Below are 20,102 nucleotides of genomic sequence, written 5' to 3'. Positions count from 1 at the left end.
AAACACAGTAATTTGCCCCAGTAATGAGGGTTTTTTCATTGATAATGTCACGAAGCACTTTGGGAGAAGGTAGGAGAAAGACTGGCTAAAAGGTAAGCACTCTGTGTGCTTACAAGCTGAAGGACTTGGGTGGGTGTCTCTTCACAAGCCATCACTTTGTTCCTGAACATACACTAGTTCCAGGCTGGTGGTGGAAGATGGATGTTGGAATAAAAATGAGTTTTCCAAGTGAGCACCTGCAGTGTCAGTTACCATCACTTAGTCTCCTGTTAATATTTGTAGGTTGTCATTTGACACACTTCGAAATGACTCTAATAGCTGTAATTCTTACTGGAGCTTAAAGATGGGTTTGAATTCTTGCTCACTTATCTATTCACAATAATGGCTGCGAGCTTGTAGATTAAATATTCATGTTGGGGTTGTTTTTTTGTTTTAAATATGACCTTTCTGTAGAAGTTAGCTCAAGGGATCATCAAGTAATACAGTATGTAGATTTAATCATTAAAGTAAGGAGGCATTACAGTGTGTTATTAATTTGTTGGTTTGTGCTGGTAATAAAGCAACTTAAAAATGAAAACGTGAATCTTCCTCATTGTGGGAACATTTCTTTCATAATACAAATTTGTAGTTAGATATTTAAACAGCACTTTGTGTGTAAAATATAAGATGATGCTGCTGCATATTCTAATGTTTGAGTGTAAAACTGGAGGGGGAAAAAAAAATGCATGTGACTACTTCTAATGGAAGATGGTTTTGGCACGAAAGTCAGGGATGTGTATGTGTGCACAACCTAGTACATTGGTGGTTATTTCTTTTAAACTGTATTGGTTTGGGGTGATGATACCTTGCTGGTCTGTTAATTATCTGGGTTAGTTTTTTAATTGCACTTGGAATTGCTGTATTGATACACCAAAGTCATGCAGTGATCTCATCAGCGCTATGTGGTTCTGTGTTGTAGGCTGCAACTCGTCAGGATATGACATACTGGCTTCAGGAGCTGCAACAGAAGAGGTGGGAATATTGTAACAACCTGGACGCAGCAAAAAGGGACAGCCGAACCTCCCCTACACCAAGTGACTTTTCCAAAGGTCTTGTTGCCAAAGACAACCCTGGTAGGTTGAATATTTGAGTGAAAATAGAATGCATGTTTCTGTTCAGTGTCGGTTAATCAGTACAAAGCATAGCACTGGGGTAGAGAACAGTCTTAGGAAGCTTTTTGACACATCTTGTTATTGAGTAACTCTATGTAAACTTTGCATATAGTGATGATGCTAAAATTATTTAACATGTAAGTAATTTTCTGTTGAGGTTTCATATTGCTTATGAAATCTGTTGATTTCTTTAAAAGCAGATTTTTAGAAATGAAGTAAAATGGAGTAGTCCTATGACTAGGTTTCATGAAGTGGCAAAGTACAGTTTAGGATAGATAAGTTGTCTTTTAGTGGTTGCAATATCTTAAAAGCCTGGTGTGTTAAGTATCCTGAGATGTAAACCCCAGTTTTCAGTGGGAACAGGTATATTTCGCATTCTGGATGTCCATACTTTGTTCTTGAAAAAGTATGGTGTGGTGGAACTGTCTGATTGTGATAAAAATTTCCTGCCTTTTAAAACTACAAGACAGTTTGCACTCATACTGCATAAGTGAAATTCAGTCTCTGTAATACCTTTAGCCAAGCAAAATGTAATTTTAGATTAGTGTCAGTTTTAAAAATGTATCAGTGTATTATACATAGTTATTCTGCATTTTTTCTGCATTCCTGAATTGTTACAGAAATGGATTCCTTGCTGATTTCTGTTATCCATAAATAAGATGGAGTAAAATCCTGTTCTATGCCTAGTTAGACATGTTAGTAAAGCTCTCTTGGGTTTATACAGAGTCTTGAGGTCAGACGTATTTCATCAACAGATTTTGTATTTTGTTGATTCCAATTTGCTCTTACTTAGACTCAGAAATGTTAAGCTGTCATCTTCCCCGCCCTCATCTCCCTTCCCCCAGTTCAGATCCCATGCTGCAGTATTGTCCTCTAACCCAGTTTACTGGTTTCATTTGAGAGCAGTCCGCTTGTGGCTGCTTGCTCAACCACAGCTGGCTTGAGAGCATGTGCTTTTGCAGGGGCTCCGCTTGATGTTCCAGCTACACCCATCTTAACAGCTCGTCACCGCTTAGCTTAACGGAGTGTCCAGCTCTCTGCCTTCACGCAGCGCTGGGGCCGGTCTCACCCGTCCTTACACTCGTGCAGGGAGTGCAACTGGCAGGAAACATCTTTTTCTGCAGGCTAGTTTTTGGCCCAGTGTAGCTTCCTGAAGTGGTTAGCTGTAGGGACAGATGGGTGCCAGGATGAGCCCAAGGGAATTGTTGGGAGTGCAAAGGTGGGATGGTTTGAGACCACCTTTCTGGCAGCAGGCAGTCTGGTTAGTGGCTTGCCAAACCGTGTCCTGCAAGGACACGTGTATGGGTGTGCAGAGATCTGATGGCTTGTAGGTGTTGGAAAGGGTAATGGGCGTTTGCTCTTTCAAACCTTTGCCTTTCTACCGTCAGCCTCTCGTTCGCTGCTCTGTGGTCTCCCTTTTTGCCTTTTGTGGTGTTTGTCTGACCCTGTGCTGAGTTGGTTGAGTTCAAAAGTTAGCCAAAAAGGAAGATTTTTTTTTTTAATTTTTTTTTTTCCTGCTAGATTAATGAGTGGGCTGTATTTACTGTGCAGTGACTTCCAGAGCTGATGGAAGGGAGGGGACAAAAGATTAAATAGGGGAAGGCAGAGTAAAGCATAGGCAGGACTGCCCTCTTTTGGCAGAAAACTGTCAAATCTGATCAACCGTAATATGTAACTTGGCCCCAAATCTTTGTTCTTGTTTGTGCTCCTTCCCTCAGAGCTTAGGTACAATGTGACATAACCTGCTGTCACTGCAGCCTGTGTAGGTGCTGTTCCCTCACTCCTGTTTTGCATCAGATCTAGCCATCATCATCCAGTCGCTTTAGATCACTGATCACCTTTCTTGTAAATTGTTGGGGGTTTTCTGGATCAGCAGGCTGAACCAATTTGTGTGATTATTGTTATTTTATTTTAATTATTGTTATTAAATCCAGTGCAAGGAAGGTCAAGATGAAATGTGTAGGCTGAGTAGACCCGTCCCTTTCAGGGACAGCCTGCAGTTAAACTGTGTTATGTATAATTTGAAAGTGCATCTAGAGTATCGCGTTTTTGAGGACCAATCACAATGATAACTTTATCAACAACTGGAGAGTTTAAGTAGGGATTTATTCTGCAGGAGGGGCAAAGAGCCTGAATGATTGATGATTGTTTCTTCTTTTTAAACAAGTACTCCAAAAGTTTCCTGTAGAATTGGGTGAGTTTTAGGCTCTAATTCCATGTTGATGATTAAGGTATGTGTCTTGTGTTTTTTTTTAAAAAAAAAAAAGTGAATGTTCATGGGATGATGTGGCTTATACTGGGGCATATAAATTGGTTTGTTTTGCTAGTGCTTGAGTACAGATGCTATCAGTAATATTTTAAATGGGGAAGTAGTCTGTCTTCAGTCCAGCAACGAAGTTGCTCACTGTAGAATCTGGCCTGTTTCGTCCTGTTGTCCTTCTCCCCACCAGTTTAGAAATCGGCTCTAACTGGAACGTAGGTAAAGCTAAGGTCCTGCTTTATGGATCAGGCTTGACAAGTTTTTAAGAATTTTCAAGGTAGTGAAAAATACTTTAAAATATTTTTCAAAGTGTGCTGTGGGGAAGCTAATGCTACAAAAATGATTTTGTAGGATTTGTCACAGAGCTGCCTTACTACCATGGAAGTCAAATAAATGATTTATTCTTCAGAGGATATGGGATTTTTTTTCTTCTTGGGATTGATTGAATGTTAATGTGGTTTCTATAATTTCAGTTCTTAGTTATGCTATTCCTCAACTCTTAATTTACATTAATAAAAAATGATATGTCGTGTATTTATAAGACTGTTGTGTTTTAAAGTAAGTTGAAAAACAAGATGATTTTTTTTAATGTTGATTGCATTATTAACCTCATGACGTTGTTGTGCTGTATCTGTTGTGTGGTCTGTATCTGTAACCAGTCAGCTGGCTGGTGTAAGAGGGGGTCGTGTACAATGAGCAGCCTCAGGAAGTCAGGGAAGGTTCAGCCAGACTCATTAGCATCTGTCTTAGAGGAGACGCATTTATTAGAAATTCAGCTCTTGAGCAATTAATTTACCTGGGCCATACTATAAAGAGGTTTTGTAGCCTTGTCAAATCATACAGGTAAAAGATGAAACACCCTGTAAGTATGAAAGAAGAATGTTAGTCATCCAGCCTGGGTTTGGGTACCCATAAGTTTTTGGTATGGTATTTCGTTTCTTTATTTGGGGGGGTGGAGGGGTTGGGTTGGTTTTTGGTTTTGTTGCCTGGTTTGTTTTTTCAGTTGAAACCTGTTGTATTATCTTTCCCCTTTATTAGAATATTAGTGAATATGCTCAAAATTTAGTTTTGTCTAACTTCTTTGCTGAGTTTTGTTCAGCTCAAACTGCCAAGGTCCAAAGGAATTTGGAATTTAGTTTGGCTGTTAAGGCACTGAAGAAGTTTGTCAGCACTGTTTATAAAATAAGTGAAGGCAGTGTAATTTGTACCTGTATCTGAAATGAGACATGATATACTTCTGTTTCAGATGTAATTTTTCAAGGGTTTGAGAAATTTGTAGTGTCGGTGATCTCTTATATTTGATATTCTTCATGACAAAATGTTCTGTCTTTCTACTTCTAGTCTTCAATATGGGCTACATAAAAGTAACCATCTGCTGAGTAAGTGGAGGGTACAGCTTGCTTAAAGATGGTCTTGCTGCCAGTCCCAAGTAATCATCAGAACAAAGAGTGAAAGGCTCACCAGTGATAAAACAGGCTATTGTGATTTCCCAGAGTTTTTCCCTTCCTGCAGAGAATCATTTAAGTCAGAAGCCTGTCCAGTGGGTTACTTTCTAATATAACTGCTGAGTCAGTCTGAGGGTGTTCTCAAAACTTTTTAATCCCCTTCAGTACTTTGCAACTGATACTGAGAAGAGTTTGAGCTTGTTTCTAACTTGGCTGTTCAGAGGGTATGTAGAAGGTCATAAACCACTTTATGCTTCTTTATAGTGCTTTTGCTATGCATAGTATGTTGCATACTCTGCGTCTCCTATTCCCTCTGCCTGCTGGAGGAGGGGTGAGGGGGAAAGGAAGCTCTCCAGGATAATGGAAACACTGAGGTAACATATATACTACTGATTCTACAGTGCATATTGGACAGTGTGGGATGTTGGAGACCTGGCTGGCTCTGTTGGATCAGCTTGGATGCTCTGGACTTGATTAGCTCTGGCTCCGGGCTAGCACCAGTTCTTGGCTGGTTGCTGTGGAGCCGTTCAGAGCCTGCGTGAGTTTGCTGGCGTGTGTGCAGTGCTGGCCCCGAGCTGTGTGTCTGCATGGCCCTGCACCCCATCTGTGCACGTGCTGAAGTGCAAAGAGAGTTTGGCTGGATGAATTTAGGTACAGCTGCATCCAGCTGAACCAGAGCTAATAAATCCTCGCTGGTCCAGTAGGTCTGCGATGTGTCTGCAGTGCCCATGCTCATGTGCTCAGCTCTGGGAGCGCCCAGGCTGGATTTGCACAGAGCTGGCCCAAGTCTGTACAGCTCATTGACTTGCAGCAACAGTGTCACTTCTGGGATTAATAACTTTTAGGATGAAGTACGCCCTGAAAGCTGTCTCTCAGTATTCTCATGGCACTATTCGTGACTTGAGACTTCTGATAGACCTGAGCTTGTTTTACAAGGTGATTTTGTGAATTCATATAATTAATTCACTGTACACTGAATTTTTATGGCTTTATAGCTGCTTAAGCTAGGTGAATCAATATTGATTAATTGAGATTGTAAGTCACTCGTGAAATAAGCTTCATGAGCATCACACAGATCCTGTTATCAGAAGCATGTGGCCTCATTGAGAGCTCACTGAGGAAAACACTTTGCTGTTTTTAAAGTTTATTTGAACAAAGCGTTTTATGAAGTCATATTGCAATTTAAAACAAAACCCTAACTACATTACTAGCAGGCTTAGTAGTATATGACTTCATATAACCACTGTTATTTTACTTACTGAAAGTTTTGCCTATTTTTCTTTTTCTCTCTTTCTCTCTCTCTCTCTTTTTTTTTTTTTTTTTAACTAGATTTGAGTATCCTAAGTCAAAATGCTTCAGCAGAGAGAGCTAGAAATATTCTAGCTGTGGAGACTTCTCCTACAGACCTGGTGGGGGAACAAGCAGCTTCCCAACCTGCACCAGTCCAACCCAGTGCCATCAATTTCTCACTTAAACAATGGAGTACCGAAATCAAGTAAGTGGGGGACGTGGGAGAAGGAGTTACCAGATCCATGGTTGCTGGCAGAGACTGTTCCCTACTGAAAGATGTGTGTATGAGGTGGGCAGAGCTTTTTAGAGGAACTGGGGGTAACGGGGTGGATCAGTACATTGGACGGTATCTCTTCAAGTAAACTGTTTCTTTATTATCCTTACTTGTTTGAAGGGCATACTGAACATCATTGTGTGGAGTTACTGATAGCTGAAAGGGAGAATCAAGATCAAGGCCTGTAAAGCACTTCCAGTGATGGCTTTGCTCTCTGAACCCAAGCAGGGAGCCGGGAGTTGTATTCTCAGCTAGTGCTGCTTTTTATCCTTCATTGTGTAATGGAGCTGCTAATTGTTAGAATTGTAGTAGTCGTAGTATGTAGTACTTATGAAATGTTTTCTGTGATGAAAACCAAAACAAAATAAATCATTCTTCTTCATTTTTGTCTTAAATAAAAAAATAAAAGCACATGGCACAGATTTGAAATTGATGTAGTTTGAATTCCTGAGCAAAAGTGTTTCAGACCCCTTCTAAACAACAGCAAAACCACATCTTATCCCCCTTATTCTTAATAAGTTTACTGTTTAGCATTAATTACCTTCAGGAAAGCAGTCGTACTGGTTTTCAGCTCTCCTTTTATGGTTTCTTTCTAAATGCTTTTACACTTTGCCTACATAAATGGATCTTCCGCTTCTACTCAAAGGACATTACAGTGCTATTTATTACAGAGCAGCTCACAAATTGGAGCTGTAGCTTTGGTTAACAAGACCACATCCCCCTTGAGCTGCGAGTAAAATGTTGTTGCTCGGTTTCATCAGCAGTGCTGAGTTAAACAGATTCCTTTTAAAGCTTTCCTGTTAAGCACAGAGATCTGAGAGGTTACAAAGGTTTGTTGGTTTGGGGTTATTTTTGGTTGTGTGTTCTTTTTTTTTCTTCCTTTCTTTTTTTAAAGACCTACTGTTTTTAAGACTGCTGTGTAGACCATCATTTAAGTTTCAGGAAAGATGTCTTATGGCTGGATTAAGAAATGAATCCTGTTACTACATGTCCTGTTTAAACTGGTAGTTCTGTATGGTTTCTCAGGCTTGTGTCGCCACTTTGCTTTGGTAGAACTTATATTTGGTCATAATAAAAGGAAAATAACATGAAACAATTTCTCTTTGGTGAATTCCTATATACTTGAAAAGAGTGTTTCTGGCTTTGAAAAAACTCTTTTCTTGATTTTTGGGTTGGTTTTTTTCTGAATTGCAGATGACACACATTGGGGAAGTCTAGCTAGAAGGGCAGCGTCGGCATAAGCGGCTCAGCGTTGCCTGGTTGGTGTGTGTTAATGTTTCTCTGTAACTGAGCACAGAGGCAGCAGTGGAGTTGTGGGTTGGGAAACCCCTTTGGCTGGAGGGAATTGTTTCTGATGGCAGTGGCCCGGCAGATATTGTAGCACAGAATTCACGAGTTGGCCTTTCTCTGTATAGCTGTGGTCCTAATGGCTCGGAGTCCTTGCACATCTCTAAGAAAACTTCACACTGTGAAGCTCTTTCAGGCTGAATGCCACCCTCCCCCTTCCACTCTTTCTGCAGATACTCAGCTGCAGTAGGTTCATCTGTCTGAAAGTGTTCCTGGGAAAATAACATGTATCATATCTACTAACAGATTGATTTTTTTATTTTTTTTTTTTTTTAAAAATTCTGTGTGGGTTTGTGTGGGTTTTTTTTGTTTTTTTTTTATATAGAGTGCTCTAATGCCCCCATGTGCTCCGAATTTTAAAGCAGGCATTTCCCCCCTGCAAGCTGATACCAGTGGGAAATGGTTTCTTTGTCAGGATTGCTTGTTATGCTCAAACATCCTCTTCTGAGCTTTTGAAAAGTCATTTTGCAGAGTATTTACTGAGCCAGCAGCTAAAATCTGAAGCATGTGTGATACGGACAGTTGTGCATTACCTCTGGCCACGTATTCTCTTATTGGGATAAGAGTCTGACAACCCTATCAGAAGCTATTTAGCTGTGACAATATGCTAGAACCTCTGACATATTTATTTACATTAGCATAGGCCTTGCAGTGACATGTCTTAAAAGCTGTGGACTGGCATTACCTCCGCCTGTTTTGAGCTAGCAGGTCATGAGCGCTTAAGTTCCTGTATCTAGTAAGATAAATTTGCTCCGAGGTGTGAGTCTGTAGCAGTTTTCACAAGAAAGGTGAATTTTCTTCAGCATAGATTTGGTTAAGGACAAGTGGATTTTCCTTCTAATGGCTATCCTCAGCTGCTCCAGAGATGGGCAGGGCAATTATAACCTTAATTTGGATTTATTTTGCATAAGTATTAAAGATGATCATTATTATGTGTTTCCAGTCCCCCTATCTTTTGTTCATTCAATCCTGCAATGAATGATGCCCATTTAATAAGCAAAACCATTCAGTAATGGTTCAAGGGTCCTTCAGACGACAGCCTTTCTCATTGCACAGCTTTGGTTATGCTCGCACCATTTTGAGTGGAACTCCTGTGAAAAAGCATTAAGTGGTCATGTAAGTCTGGTATTTTAACATGCGCAATCTCCTTTTTCACTTCTTGACTGACAAGGGATCTCTTACTGGGCTGAATAGCATTCTTTGAGTCTGTATCACAGGAAGGTCTAGTTAGTCGTATTGGACCTCTGTGGAATCAGGACAAGATTGTTATGATTTTTATAACAGTGAAAGCTAATTATTAACCTTGGAAAATTAAAATGACATTAAAATGATTATTAATCAGTTCAGCAGACTATAGGAATTCTGCACTGCGTAATGATTAGCCTGGAGTTCATTTTGATCAGATGTTAAATCCCTAGTGAAGGTGAAAGACTGGGCTGGGTCATCAAATGATATTGAAGGTGTAATATGGGTTACTTTCTGCTTAAGGTCTGAAGAATAAGAAGAGAATGTGGTTGACTGAGTGGAAGCATCTTTGTGGGCCTCCGTCTTACACAGACTGTGTAGAAAATGCTGAGATACTAAATATATTTCCAACTTTATACCTAAAACATTAAACTGATTCATATGGACTGATGTAGAATCGCCTTCTGTAGTTGAACAAAGACTTTACGATGCTGAGCTCCATTAACACTCCTGGACATGTGTGGAGTTAAACATTTCTGATTGTGTGATGCTTGTGGGGGAAGCTGGGTAGGGTAATCTCATCCTATCTGGCTGGAATTTAGGAGTTGCCTCTGAAATGTCCTTGCAGATAATTGGCAACGTTCCACCTTAGGAAAGGAAAACTGCTAAGGAGTCTGTCGTCAGCGATTGAGCTACAGCAGGTCTCTGGGATGATCTCAAGTTTGACATTAATCCAGAATGTGAAACTATAACATACATGCGTTTTGACTGCATGCTGTTCTGCTTAATGCTTGGAGTTATCCTAAAATTCTAAGCTACAATGATTGATCAATAAAGAGATGCTGCTTCGAAATCTTAATTTTGGTTTGGTTTGGTTTTTCCCCACTGCCAAAACAAGGACAAGCAGAGGATGAAACTCACTTTGAAAGTGAAATAATTCTTCTGTTCTTGAAACATAGCACTGTTGGTAACAGGTGCTATTTAGTAGGATGTGCTTTGTTTTCTTTGAGCCTTTTGTTTGGTATTGGTTTTGTCTGTGTTTTAGCTTATTTTTAGTTTTCAGTGTTTCAACTGCAGTGGTTGTCTTGAAAACCCCTTTATAAAAAGAATGCCAAATGGAGAAGTCTTTGTCGCTTTTCCTGCTGTCTTTTTCACAGAAATTCAATGTCCTCTTTGAGAAAAGGAAGTAACGAAAACCGCAAGAGCATATTTTATACCACCGAAGAGTGGGAATTGCTGGATCCAACCCCGAAAGACTTGGAGGACTCAATGGCTCTGGAAGAAAAGAGGAAACACCTGGCAGAAGGAAGTAAAGGTAGAAGTGGGAGGGAGGAAGGGGACCATATGCCTTACCTTCTTTAGTGTAGTGTACTGTGTTATGTCTGTCTTCAGCTAATAATTGGAAGCTTATCTTTTCCTCACAAAGCACATGCAGAGCTCTCTAAATTCTTTTAAAACAATTACTTCCTTGTGATGCATTGGGATTCCCCTGCTGTTTAGATACAATAGAATAAGTATGAACCCTTGTTGTCCGCTGGTTTAGGTCCCTGAGTGTGTTACCACCTGTAGTTTTGTCATTTGAGCTGCAAAGTTACAGGATGAAGAGAAATGTTGAGGCTTTTGATTACTCAGTTGGGTGTCACCCATTGAAGCAGAATTGCCTTTAGACTCTAAAGTATGTATATATATGTTGTATTGGCTTGCTTCTGAAGTGGGGGAAAACGTAGGGATACATTTTCAGTGACGGCTCATCTAGGCCTTGTAACCAGGTCTCACATTTGACCAGCATCTGGAATAACCTTATTTATGTAAACATACTTATTTATGTAAACATTTTTACAGCTCCTTAAGAGCACTTTAGTTGACATCTGAGTGATTTAATCTGTTAAAAAACATCCTTCTCTCTATGTCCTGGTGTTACATGAATGGAGAGGAAACCTTACACTGAATGCCTCTTAAAAGAGTAGTATGCTGGGGTATTGGTGATGGTTTTGCTCTGATGGCTTCTGAGCTGTCCATTATTTGAAGCAAAGTTTACTCTGCCATGGTTAGGGTACCTTTTGTTTTCTGTAATGAATTGTAAAGGTCTCTTCATGTCTTATTTCACAAATATTAATTTATGAGCTAAATCTTTTATCTGGGAGGGGAGAAGACTTTGAGCTATATACTTTTCCCACCAAAGGAAGCCACTTGGAAAATACGGCTTGTTTAACACGATTGTATTGGGCTGTTTAAATGATGCATAGAGTCTAATTTTAATGACCATATTTTAAAAAGGAAATCTGAATGCTTTGAAACGCCTTTTTACTAAGTGAACTGAACTAGAAGAAATTGTTTTATGCAGGACTGACTAGTTCAGCTTTTCCATTTGATTTTGGCCGCGTTCCACACAAAACAAGGCGCCCGTTAAAAGACATGATTGGATCAAGCAAAAACCGGAACAGCAGTGAATCTTCTCCAACTGAGTGGTATTCTGGTAATGGCAACAAACTAGTCTCTGAGCTGCAACTGAAGTACCAAAGCCAGCAAGAAGAGTTGGAAAAGCTAAAGAAAGATCTTTTGAGCCAAAAGGTAATTAAGCCTTCAGGCAAAGTGCACAAAAGCAAACAGATCTGGCAGGTGATTGTGAGTTTACCCTTCATGGCCATCTATCTGCATTAAAAGCTGGTTGTTTGTCATAAAATAATGGTGCTGAACGAACCTTTGTTTACAAAAAGTGTTGAAACAAGAAAGACCAAATTTTACATCTGTTGAAGATTAGATCCCTGAACAACACTTTCATTTGCATGGTGTTCATTAACTCGGTGTGTATATCTTCATTATTATCTGAGGCTACCTTCCCCAGTGTCTCCCGGGATCCTGGCAGATAATCACAGCTTCTGTCACCATTAGTACATGTAATTCCTGAGGAACTTCTTTCAAGTAATTTTTTTATTTAGTAGGGTTTCTGCGTCTTTTGATTCTGGAGGAGAGGGTGGGAGGATAGGGACTGATCTCTCTCTCTTTCTCTTCCCCTGCCCATTCCCTCCCTCTCCTTTATTTTTTCTTTTTTATTAACTTCATCACAAACAGTTTTGCAAATGATAGGCCTAACCGTAAATCTATGTACGTAGTACTGCCTTCATACAGCGTTCTTGCCTGTATAATTCAGATTTACTAAATACCTTGGTTTTATCTAAAAGAATTTCTCAAAATCCATGCCTCATTCTAGGTGTATCTTTATGATTTTCCAAGTCTTTGTAAATGTCCAGATACATTATTGAACGTACTTCACTTGGCTTAGTTCTGTGGCAAGGTTATCTAAACAGCCCTCCAAAGACTTAGATTTCAGCAAAGCAGCATGTATTATTTTTTTTCTCCTTTTATTTTCTCTGCTTATGTTAGGAAAGAGAGCAGTGAGTTATCTTTCCTTTTGCCATTCTGTAATGTTCACCTCTTAATTTTTTTGGCTTAAGCCCTCTTCCTGTCTGTCTGCTGACACCAGGGCTTCTCACAAGTAAGCCTTTTTTAGCTCCCAAGCAACTGCTCTTCTCAAACCTGCTGTAGCCTTTCTAGGCAGGATCCTTTGCTCAGGGAACGATATTTAAGCCATCCATCCAGGCCAGTCCTTGTAAGGTATTAGCCTGCTAGAAATCATGTCACGTGTTTCCTTTTTTCCTTAAAACACCACTATGAAGTCTTTTATAAGCTGCTAATTCAGATACAGATTTCATTCCAAAGCTTTCTTTTGCTTGATGTTAGATTTCTAAGTTATAAGACTTTAAAACTTCATTACAATCTTTTTTGTTGTTTTGTTTGGTTTTATTTAATTCTCAGGAACTCGTGCGACTTCTGCAGCAAACAGTCCGATCTTCCCAATATGATAAATATTTTGCAAGCCGGCTTTGTGAGGGGGTTCCCAAAGACAAATTAGAGCTGTTGCACCAAAAAGATGACCAGATTTTGGGTCTCAACAACCAGCTTGAAAAGTTAAATCTGGAAAAAGACAGTCTCCAGCAGGAAGTAAAGAATCTGAAATGTAAAGTTGGAGAACTCAATGAGCGGCTGGGTATGTTGATGGAAACTATCCAGGCTAAAGATGAAGTGATCATGAAACTCTCTCGTCAACTCAGCGAATGTGAGGGCAATACATCCGCTCAGAGTGGAGCAGTAAATTCTTCCATGGCCACCTGTACAAATAAGGAACTACAGGAACTGGACAGACTAAAAGTAAGAGCAGTGTCTCTCTCTTGGTGGATAAGGGGAATCTCTGCTCCCTGTCAAAACTCCTTTCTAGTCTGATGTACTGTGTGAGAGCAAGGCACTGCAGCAGTTCTCCAAGATACTCATCAACTGAGGCTTTCTCTGCTTGGAATCTACGCTTTGAACTGTTGTATGGCAATCTAAACATGACTTTTCTATACTTTGAGCTGTCTGTACATCTATAGTACAGTGTCGCATGCTTTCAGTAATTTAATCATTGGTGTGGAGGAGTGATGATATGAGAAGTAATCAAAGGGACAGGAAAAAGTAAGGGTAAGAGGAAATATAAGCATGGAGGAAAACAGCAAGAAAGCTTGCTGCCTTATTTTTATTCAAACAAACTTTTAGATATCAAAAGTGAGGAAACAAAGAGCGTGTGGAATGGCAAAGGGGTGGTCTGAGGAGAAAAAAGGAGGAGTACAAGAACCTGTATTACTAATGCTGCTCCAGATCTTATCAATGCGTTACTATTTTTTCCCTCTAAGCTACTTCAGTGAATGTGTCGGAAGTTCCTAATGGAGTTACTGGAGTTACCCACTTTGCTCTAAACATGCTTTCTTCTTGTATTCCAAATCATATAAATTATGTATTCCAAATTGATTAATATTCCAAGGGATTTGGAATACAAGTCAGTCATTTCAAATATGTATAAACGTTCATAATTTTCTTTCCTAAATGTGAGCCTGGGAAGTTTTAGAAAATACAACTGAAACTAGGAAGTGTTGGCAGATAGCAGACCAAAGCTTGTAGATGCCGTGGAGTGTGGGAGTATTGTAATTGTTGGGTGGGTACCAACATTCCCTCATCCAAACCTCAGGTTTCAGAGGTGATATTTGTACCCTGGAGCAGAGTGGATTAGGTGAGGGAGCTTATCGCTAAGGATTTATATTTTTTTGTATGCAGGCAGACATCACACTTTTACTTTAAATAAGGACGAGTGAGGGTAACCAAAACCCAAGGGGCATTTGCCCCCACTTCTTGCATTGCTTCTGGTGACACCATGACCTCTCTGGGGTGTTTCTGTCCTGCTCCCCAGAACGCAGCCTGGCAGGGCTGGGTCTGCCTCGGGACAGCACACAGTAGCCTGCTCCCTGTTACTGGGAGTGCAGCACTGGAAGGGATGCAAGTGAGGCACAGCACCACCCTGTTACACCTCTCTGCTCATACTTGGTGTGTGTGTTTGACTGACTGGAAGACTAAAAATAGTATTTGATTTGATACTGATACTTTTTAATGATAAGTATACTTTCTCTGGCAGGACTTTGCTGTTTGTAAGATATTTTTATTAAAAATCCAGTTTGTTTTTTTCTTTATCAACAGGACAATCTCCAGGGTTATAAGACCCAGAATAAATTTTTAAATAAGGAGATTTTGGAACTTTCTGCTCTACGAAGAAATGCAGAAGCAAGAGAGAGAGAATGGCAGGCAAAGGTCAGAATAATACAGCATGTTCTCATTTTTGCAATGTCTAGAGCGGTTTTCAAAAATTCAGTTGTAAACCTACTCGAGGAACATAACTGTAGAATTGAAATGACTTAAACTGAAATGACTGTAGAATTGAATAGACTTAAATCTATTAGATATGATAGCTTAAAAAAAAGTAAAAATCCCCCCCCCCCCAGCCCAGTCCTTTACAGACAAATCTTTCTGAGTGGATTCTTGAAAGAAGTGATTGACTAAAATCATGTTCACCAGTGGAACTTTTTCATAACTTAGGAACACTGGCATGTATATTTCTGAAAACATTGTTTCCTCAGAACTAAGGCCATAATAATTTTCTTGAAGTATGCAAAAGACAGGACGTGTAAGGATTTGGTATGTCACTGAGCAGAGCTTTCACCTGAGCGCAGAGGATGACTACGGTATGGTGAATGTAACTGTGGAAATGTGTTTCTGTGTAGGTGAATTTGAGTGTAGAGAAGTGCAATAGGACAAGGGGTAACGGTTTTAAACTAAAAAGAGGGTAGATTGAGACTAGATGGAAAGAAGAAACTTTTTACGATGAGGGTGGTGAAACACTGGCCCAGGTTGCCCAGGGAGGTGGTAGATGCCCCATCCCTGGAAACCTCCCAGGTCAGGTTGGATAGGGCTCTGGGCAGCCTGGTCTAGTTGAAGATGTCCCTGCCTGTGGCAGGGAGGTTGGACTAGATGGGCTTTAAAGGTCCCTTCCAACCCAAACCATTCCATGATTTTAAGTTGCGAGTAAGTAACAAAGATCTCCATTGCTTGGGGCTAGGAAAACATGCACCTATCTGTAGGTAAGGCGCAAGATACCTGTAGCTGTGGTTTGGTAGGATTTGCTTCTGGTTTGCACACAGCAGCCAGGTCTAAATGCTGTATTTCTGGCACGGAGGTGCATGTTTACGATTCCTACATGCTGTTACCCAACTCGTATTTTTAAAATTCCATTTAAGTTCTTTTTGTTCAAACATGCATAGACTAAAGCTGTTCCTTTAAAAGCACAAAATGGTTGTGTTGTCCATATGATGTAATGATAATTACAGCTTGCTCGGATTTTTCGCATGTAAAAATACATGTGGTAGAAAGTCTCTGGTCTACTGTTCTGCCTTAAAAGACTTTATGTAAAAAGCCACAAGTATCTGAGGTTTCTTTCTCAAGTATATACAGTATATACTAGAATTTTACAGTAATGTAATAATATGTATATATAATTGTTATTTTTTACACTTAAGTGTTTTATGGTTTTTGGTACTACAAAAATGGGAAAGTAAAGCTGACTGCTCTTGACTTACAGGTTTCTAAGCAAACATAAACTAGTAGAATAATATTGAACAAGATCTTAAAAGAAGTGTAGCACAAAAGTAATTTTCTGAAGACTTACCATATTATCTATTTTTTTCTGCAGTATACGAGCTTGGAAGCCAAACTATGTCAGATAGAAAGTAAATACTTGATCTTGCTTCAAGAAATGAAAACTCCTGTTTGTTCTGAGGAGCAGAGTCCTGCTCGTGAGGTCATCACCCAGTTACTGGAAGATGCCTTGAAAGCAGAAAGTAGTGAACAACCAGAACAAGCGTTTTTCAAACCACATCTGGTCAGGTAATTTGGTCCTATTAAAATAAACGTATTTGTATCTTGGCCAGTGGGCTTGGTTCTAACACTGGAAAACAGACAGCAGGGATATATTTGCTGGATTTGGGGGTTTTAATGTATTTCCCTTCATGAATAACAGTATCATCGTGAAATCCTTTTGCCTGTATAAATACATTTATTGTTTTATTTGAGAGACTGTATAAAACTTAGACTCAACGTTGCCATATAGCTGCTGAAGGTGAGCTGTGGAAAAGATGGGTTCGTTTGAACTTGACCATGTTCTTAGTCTGTGTAGTAATATATACTGGAATACAGGCACAAAGTCTTTTGTCTATGGGATTATAAAAATAATTATTCAATAAAGGATATATTTTAGAAAAATATAATAATTGTTGAAACTTGAAAATGGAGTGGCTTGAGGGATATTTGAAGTGACTTTAGGATGGGAACTTGAGAGTTTCAGGGCTACTGAATGCATTTTTAAAAGCCTTTTTTCTTTTTTCCCTTCCATTTCAGTGAATATGATATATATGGTTTTCAGACAGTCCCAGAGGATGATGATGAGGAGAAACTAGTAGCAAAATCACGAGCTTTGGACCTGAGGTCACTTTCTCTCAGTGAAAATCGAGAGATCTCCACAGGGGTAAAATGGGAAAACTATCTTGCAAGCACAATGAATAGAGAGATGATACGCTGTGTAGAACTGAAGAACCTTATTCGATCTGGAATTCCACATGAACATCGTTCCAAGATGTGGAAATGGTGTGTCAATCTCCATGTTAAAAAATTCAAGGACAGCACTGTTCCTGGGTACTTCCAAACCTTGCTTCAAAATGCTCTGGAAAAACAAAATCCTGCATCTAAACAAATTGAGTTGGATCTCTTGAGAACTTTGCCAAACAACAAACATTATTCCTCTCCAACATCCGAAGGGATCCAGAAGCTGCGAAATGTGCTGCTGGCATTTTCCTGGAGAAATCCTGATATAGGATATTGCCAAGGGCTCAACAGGTAAGGTTTTTCAAATCTTGAGTTATAAATATGCACTGAAAAAACTTAATGAGCCTTTCAAATCACATGTATAGCAATATGCTTTTGGACAGCAATTTGCCTTATGGGTTGTATGTTCGTGATTTATAATGTTTTAATAAACAAATAGATATCACTTATTAATAAAAAACCAGAAGACTTGGATCATGAAACTTGTAAAATCAGCTTGGCAAAAGAAGTGGAATTAACCGACATAAGAAAGGGCTACTTAAAGGTACCTTTACTAGGTCTTCATGTGAGTTGTAGGGAATCTTGCTTTTGTGTGCAATAATTTCTTAGTTTTTCAGGTTTCTTAAACAAGCAGAGATAAACACTCAGAAGCTTTTTGTACTATTAAGGCCATGAATTTCAGCATTTCCTTCACGACGTCTTCAATCAGAATTGCAGTAATCAATTTAAGGATGATTCTCCTGTTAAAAGCTGAAGAAAAATTTGAAATCATTGGAATTGGTGTTTGCCAAAATAGTTTTGGTGCTTTGAGATCTGTAGTAAAGGAAGGTGTTATTTGAAGCAAGTACGTTAGTCTAACTCCCCACCTTGTCCCCATGATACAGTGCTATAGATCTCAATTTGTGCGCTAATTTATGTACTAGAAGAGGGTAAAAGACTTTTGAACTAGAGCGGTTTCGTCATTTGAAACTGCACTGAAGTAGTAGCAGAATAGAGGCAGTGAATAATGTAGAGGTAGTGAGGTGGTGGCAGTGGGAGCAGTAGTAGAGGTAGTGATTAATGTACTAATAAGTATTCTTTTTGAGTATTCAGCACTAGTGGTTACATTCTGTAGGTAAATCATACATTTCTAGTATTGTCACTGATGTGTCACAAGGCACGTCTGAAGAGCACAGCTGTTGGAGCCACATGTCTCTGGTGACTAAAAGGTGTTAGAAATGCTTTAGCTAATCTTGAACTTTGTGTGGCATTATTTTCTCCTGGGACATTTTTGGGTTTATTTTTGGTTTTACTGTAAATAATTCTGCATTTGGGTATACTTGCATATGTTAAGAGCAAATTAAATATTTATTCCTTGCTTCAGCTTTTAAATGGTGATCATCTTATTAAGCTGTGTAACATCAGAAGCGGTTCATGTTCTTACAAACTCCTCTTGCATACAGAAATAAAACAAGTTTACTTGGAGAAATATATTGGAAATAACCTTTCATATTCAAAAAACTATCAGCAACATGAAGTTGTTCTCTGATTATTTTTTTCTTCATAATACTCGTTGGAAACAGGAAAAGCAGGAATGCTGCAGTTTAATCTTTCTTTTTATTTTTTTCTTCTCTATTTTAAGAAAGTTTTAGAACAGGTTTAGTCTTTCAAAAATTTTAGGGCTTTTTCTTTTCCTTAAAAGGCGATAGTAGATAAACACAAAAGTGTTACTTCCATTTATCTTAAGGAATATAAAGTAAACTTGCTAGAAAGGATTTTTCTAAATTTAGAACAGTTCTCTGTGAAATGCAAGAACCATCTGTTCTTTCTCCTTTTCAATAAAGAAAGATCAAAGTCTGGGAATTGGAGCAGTAAATTTAGGACTTGAAAGCTTCTAATTATTTTGCCTTAATTCCTGGAAAAATGGCTTCTAGCAAATCACTGTTTTCTTATTTAACTGCATAAAAATACTTGGTGTGGCTGAGAAGGCATCTCATTGCCCCATCTTAAACTTCACTGGCAGCTTTGCTGTTCAGTTCTCTCCTGTTAGTACATTTATCTCTGCTGAACAGAAACAAAGGCTTTATTGTAATTGTTACTGATATATTTTGTGATACTATAATAATTTTTTTCTCCAAATAAACCCTATTTTCAGATTGGTAGCAATTGCACTTCTGTACTTGGAACAGGAAGATGCTTTTTGGTGTCTAGTAACAATAGTGGAAGTTTTCATGCCTCGTGACTATTATACTAAGACACTGTTAGGATCTCAGGTATGTGCTCTGCCAAAATAAAGCTTGGTCCCGTAAACTGCACCCAGTCAAAAACTTTCCTCTAGAATTGTCTAACAGGGCTTTTTGGGGGATATACTGGGTTGACAGAGGTGAGTTCCAGGCACCGGGGCCCTTGTTTGGACAAGGACTCTAGCACTGAAATAACTGTTCAGTGGCTTGCTTAGAGCTCCAGTCCTTAACCCCTCTTCTGATTATTAGCTTTACAACATTGAACTGATTTATCGTTTCTTGCCTCAAAACTGGGGGGGTGGGGAGTATGTGTGTGGGTTATGGGCTCTCCAGAAGAGTGGGGGTGAGCAGTATACGCTGTAGGACTCCTTGCTTCCAGGTGATGCTCTGGTACGTGCTGCCTCCTCCCTCCAAGTCTTTCCCTACCTGTTCTCTGCTCTAGTGCTGCTGCACCTGTGCAGCACTGGTCACCTGTGGTAGGAACTCAACGTATCCACGTGAGACTGGGGGTGGACTGAGAAGCAAAAGGTTGTGTCAGCAAGGATGGTGTGTATTGGGGTGGCCACGGGTGTTTTGGGTGCGTGTCCTTAGAAGTGTTAACTAGGCTGTCCTGGGTTTCCTGGTTAGCTCTTGAGAAACATGCACTTCAAGATTGGCAACAGCCCTGCTTTGAACTGTTGGAGAACGCAGGAGCAATAATGTCCTGTTTGTCATCTCTTTAGGTTGATCAGCGAGTATTCAAGGATTTAATGAGTGAGAAGCTTCCGCGACTGCATGCTCACTTTGAACAATACAAAGTTGACTACACTCTTATAACTTTCAACTGGTTTCTTGTGGTATTTGTGGACAGTGTGGTTAGCGACATCCTTTTTAAAATCTGGGACGCCTTCCTATATGAGGGACCAAAGGTGA

The 20,102-nt window shown here is 39.5% G+C and overlaps 1 protein-coding gene across 1 annotated transcript in view; it reads left to right on the top strand.

Moving 5' to 3' along the window:
- Nucleotides 1-20,102, top strand: part of TBC1D2B (TBC1 domain family member 2B) — a 29,713-nt gene that overhangs the window by 6,151 nt on the left and 3,460 nt on the right. The window contains exons 2-11 of the mRNA XM_074155775.1: nt 959-1,112; nt 6,186-6,351; nt 10,110-10,267; nt 11,297-11,523; nt 12,769-13,161; nt 14,515-14,625; nt 16,061-16,254; nt 16,765-17,259; nt 19,103-19,220; nt 19,913-20,098. Coding sequence (XP_074011876.1) covers nt 959-1,112; nt 6,186-6,351; nt 10,110-10,267; nt 11,297-11,523; nt 12,769-13,161; nt 14,515-14,625; nt 16,061-16,254; nt 16,765-17,259; nt 19,103-19,220; nt 19,913-20,098 — 2,202 coding nt within the window. The remainder of the gene's footprint in view (nt 1-958; nt 1,113-6,185; nt 6,352-10,109; nt 10,268-11,296; nt 11,524-12,768; nt 13,162-14,514; nt 14,626-16,060; nt 16,255-16,764; nt 17,260-19,102; nt 19,221-19,912; nt 20,099-20,102) is intronic.

This window comes from Numenius arquata, chromosome 11 (assembly GCF_964106895.1).
Source record: "Numenius arquata chromosome 11, bNumArq3.hap1.1, whole genome shotgun sequence".
NCBI classification, from domain to species: Eukaryota; Metazoa; Chordata; class Aves; order Charadriiformes; family Scolopacidae; genus Numenius; species Numenius arquata.
The sequence above is the reverse complement of the archived record's forward strand: the minus strand, read 5'-3'. Positions and strand labels throughout refer to the sequence as shown.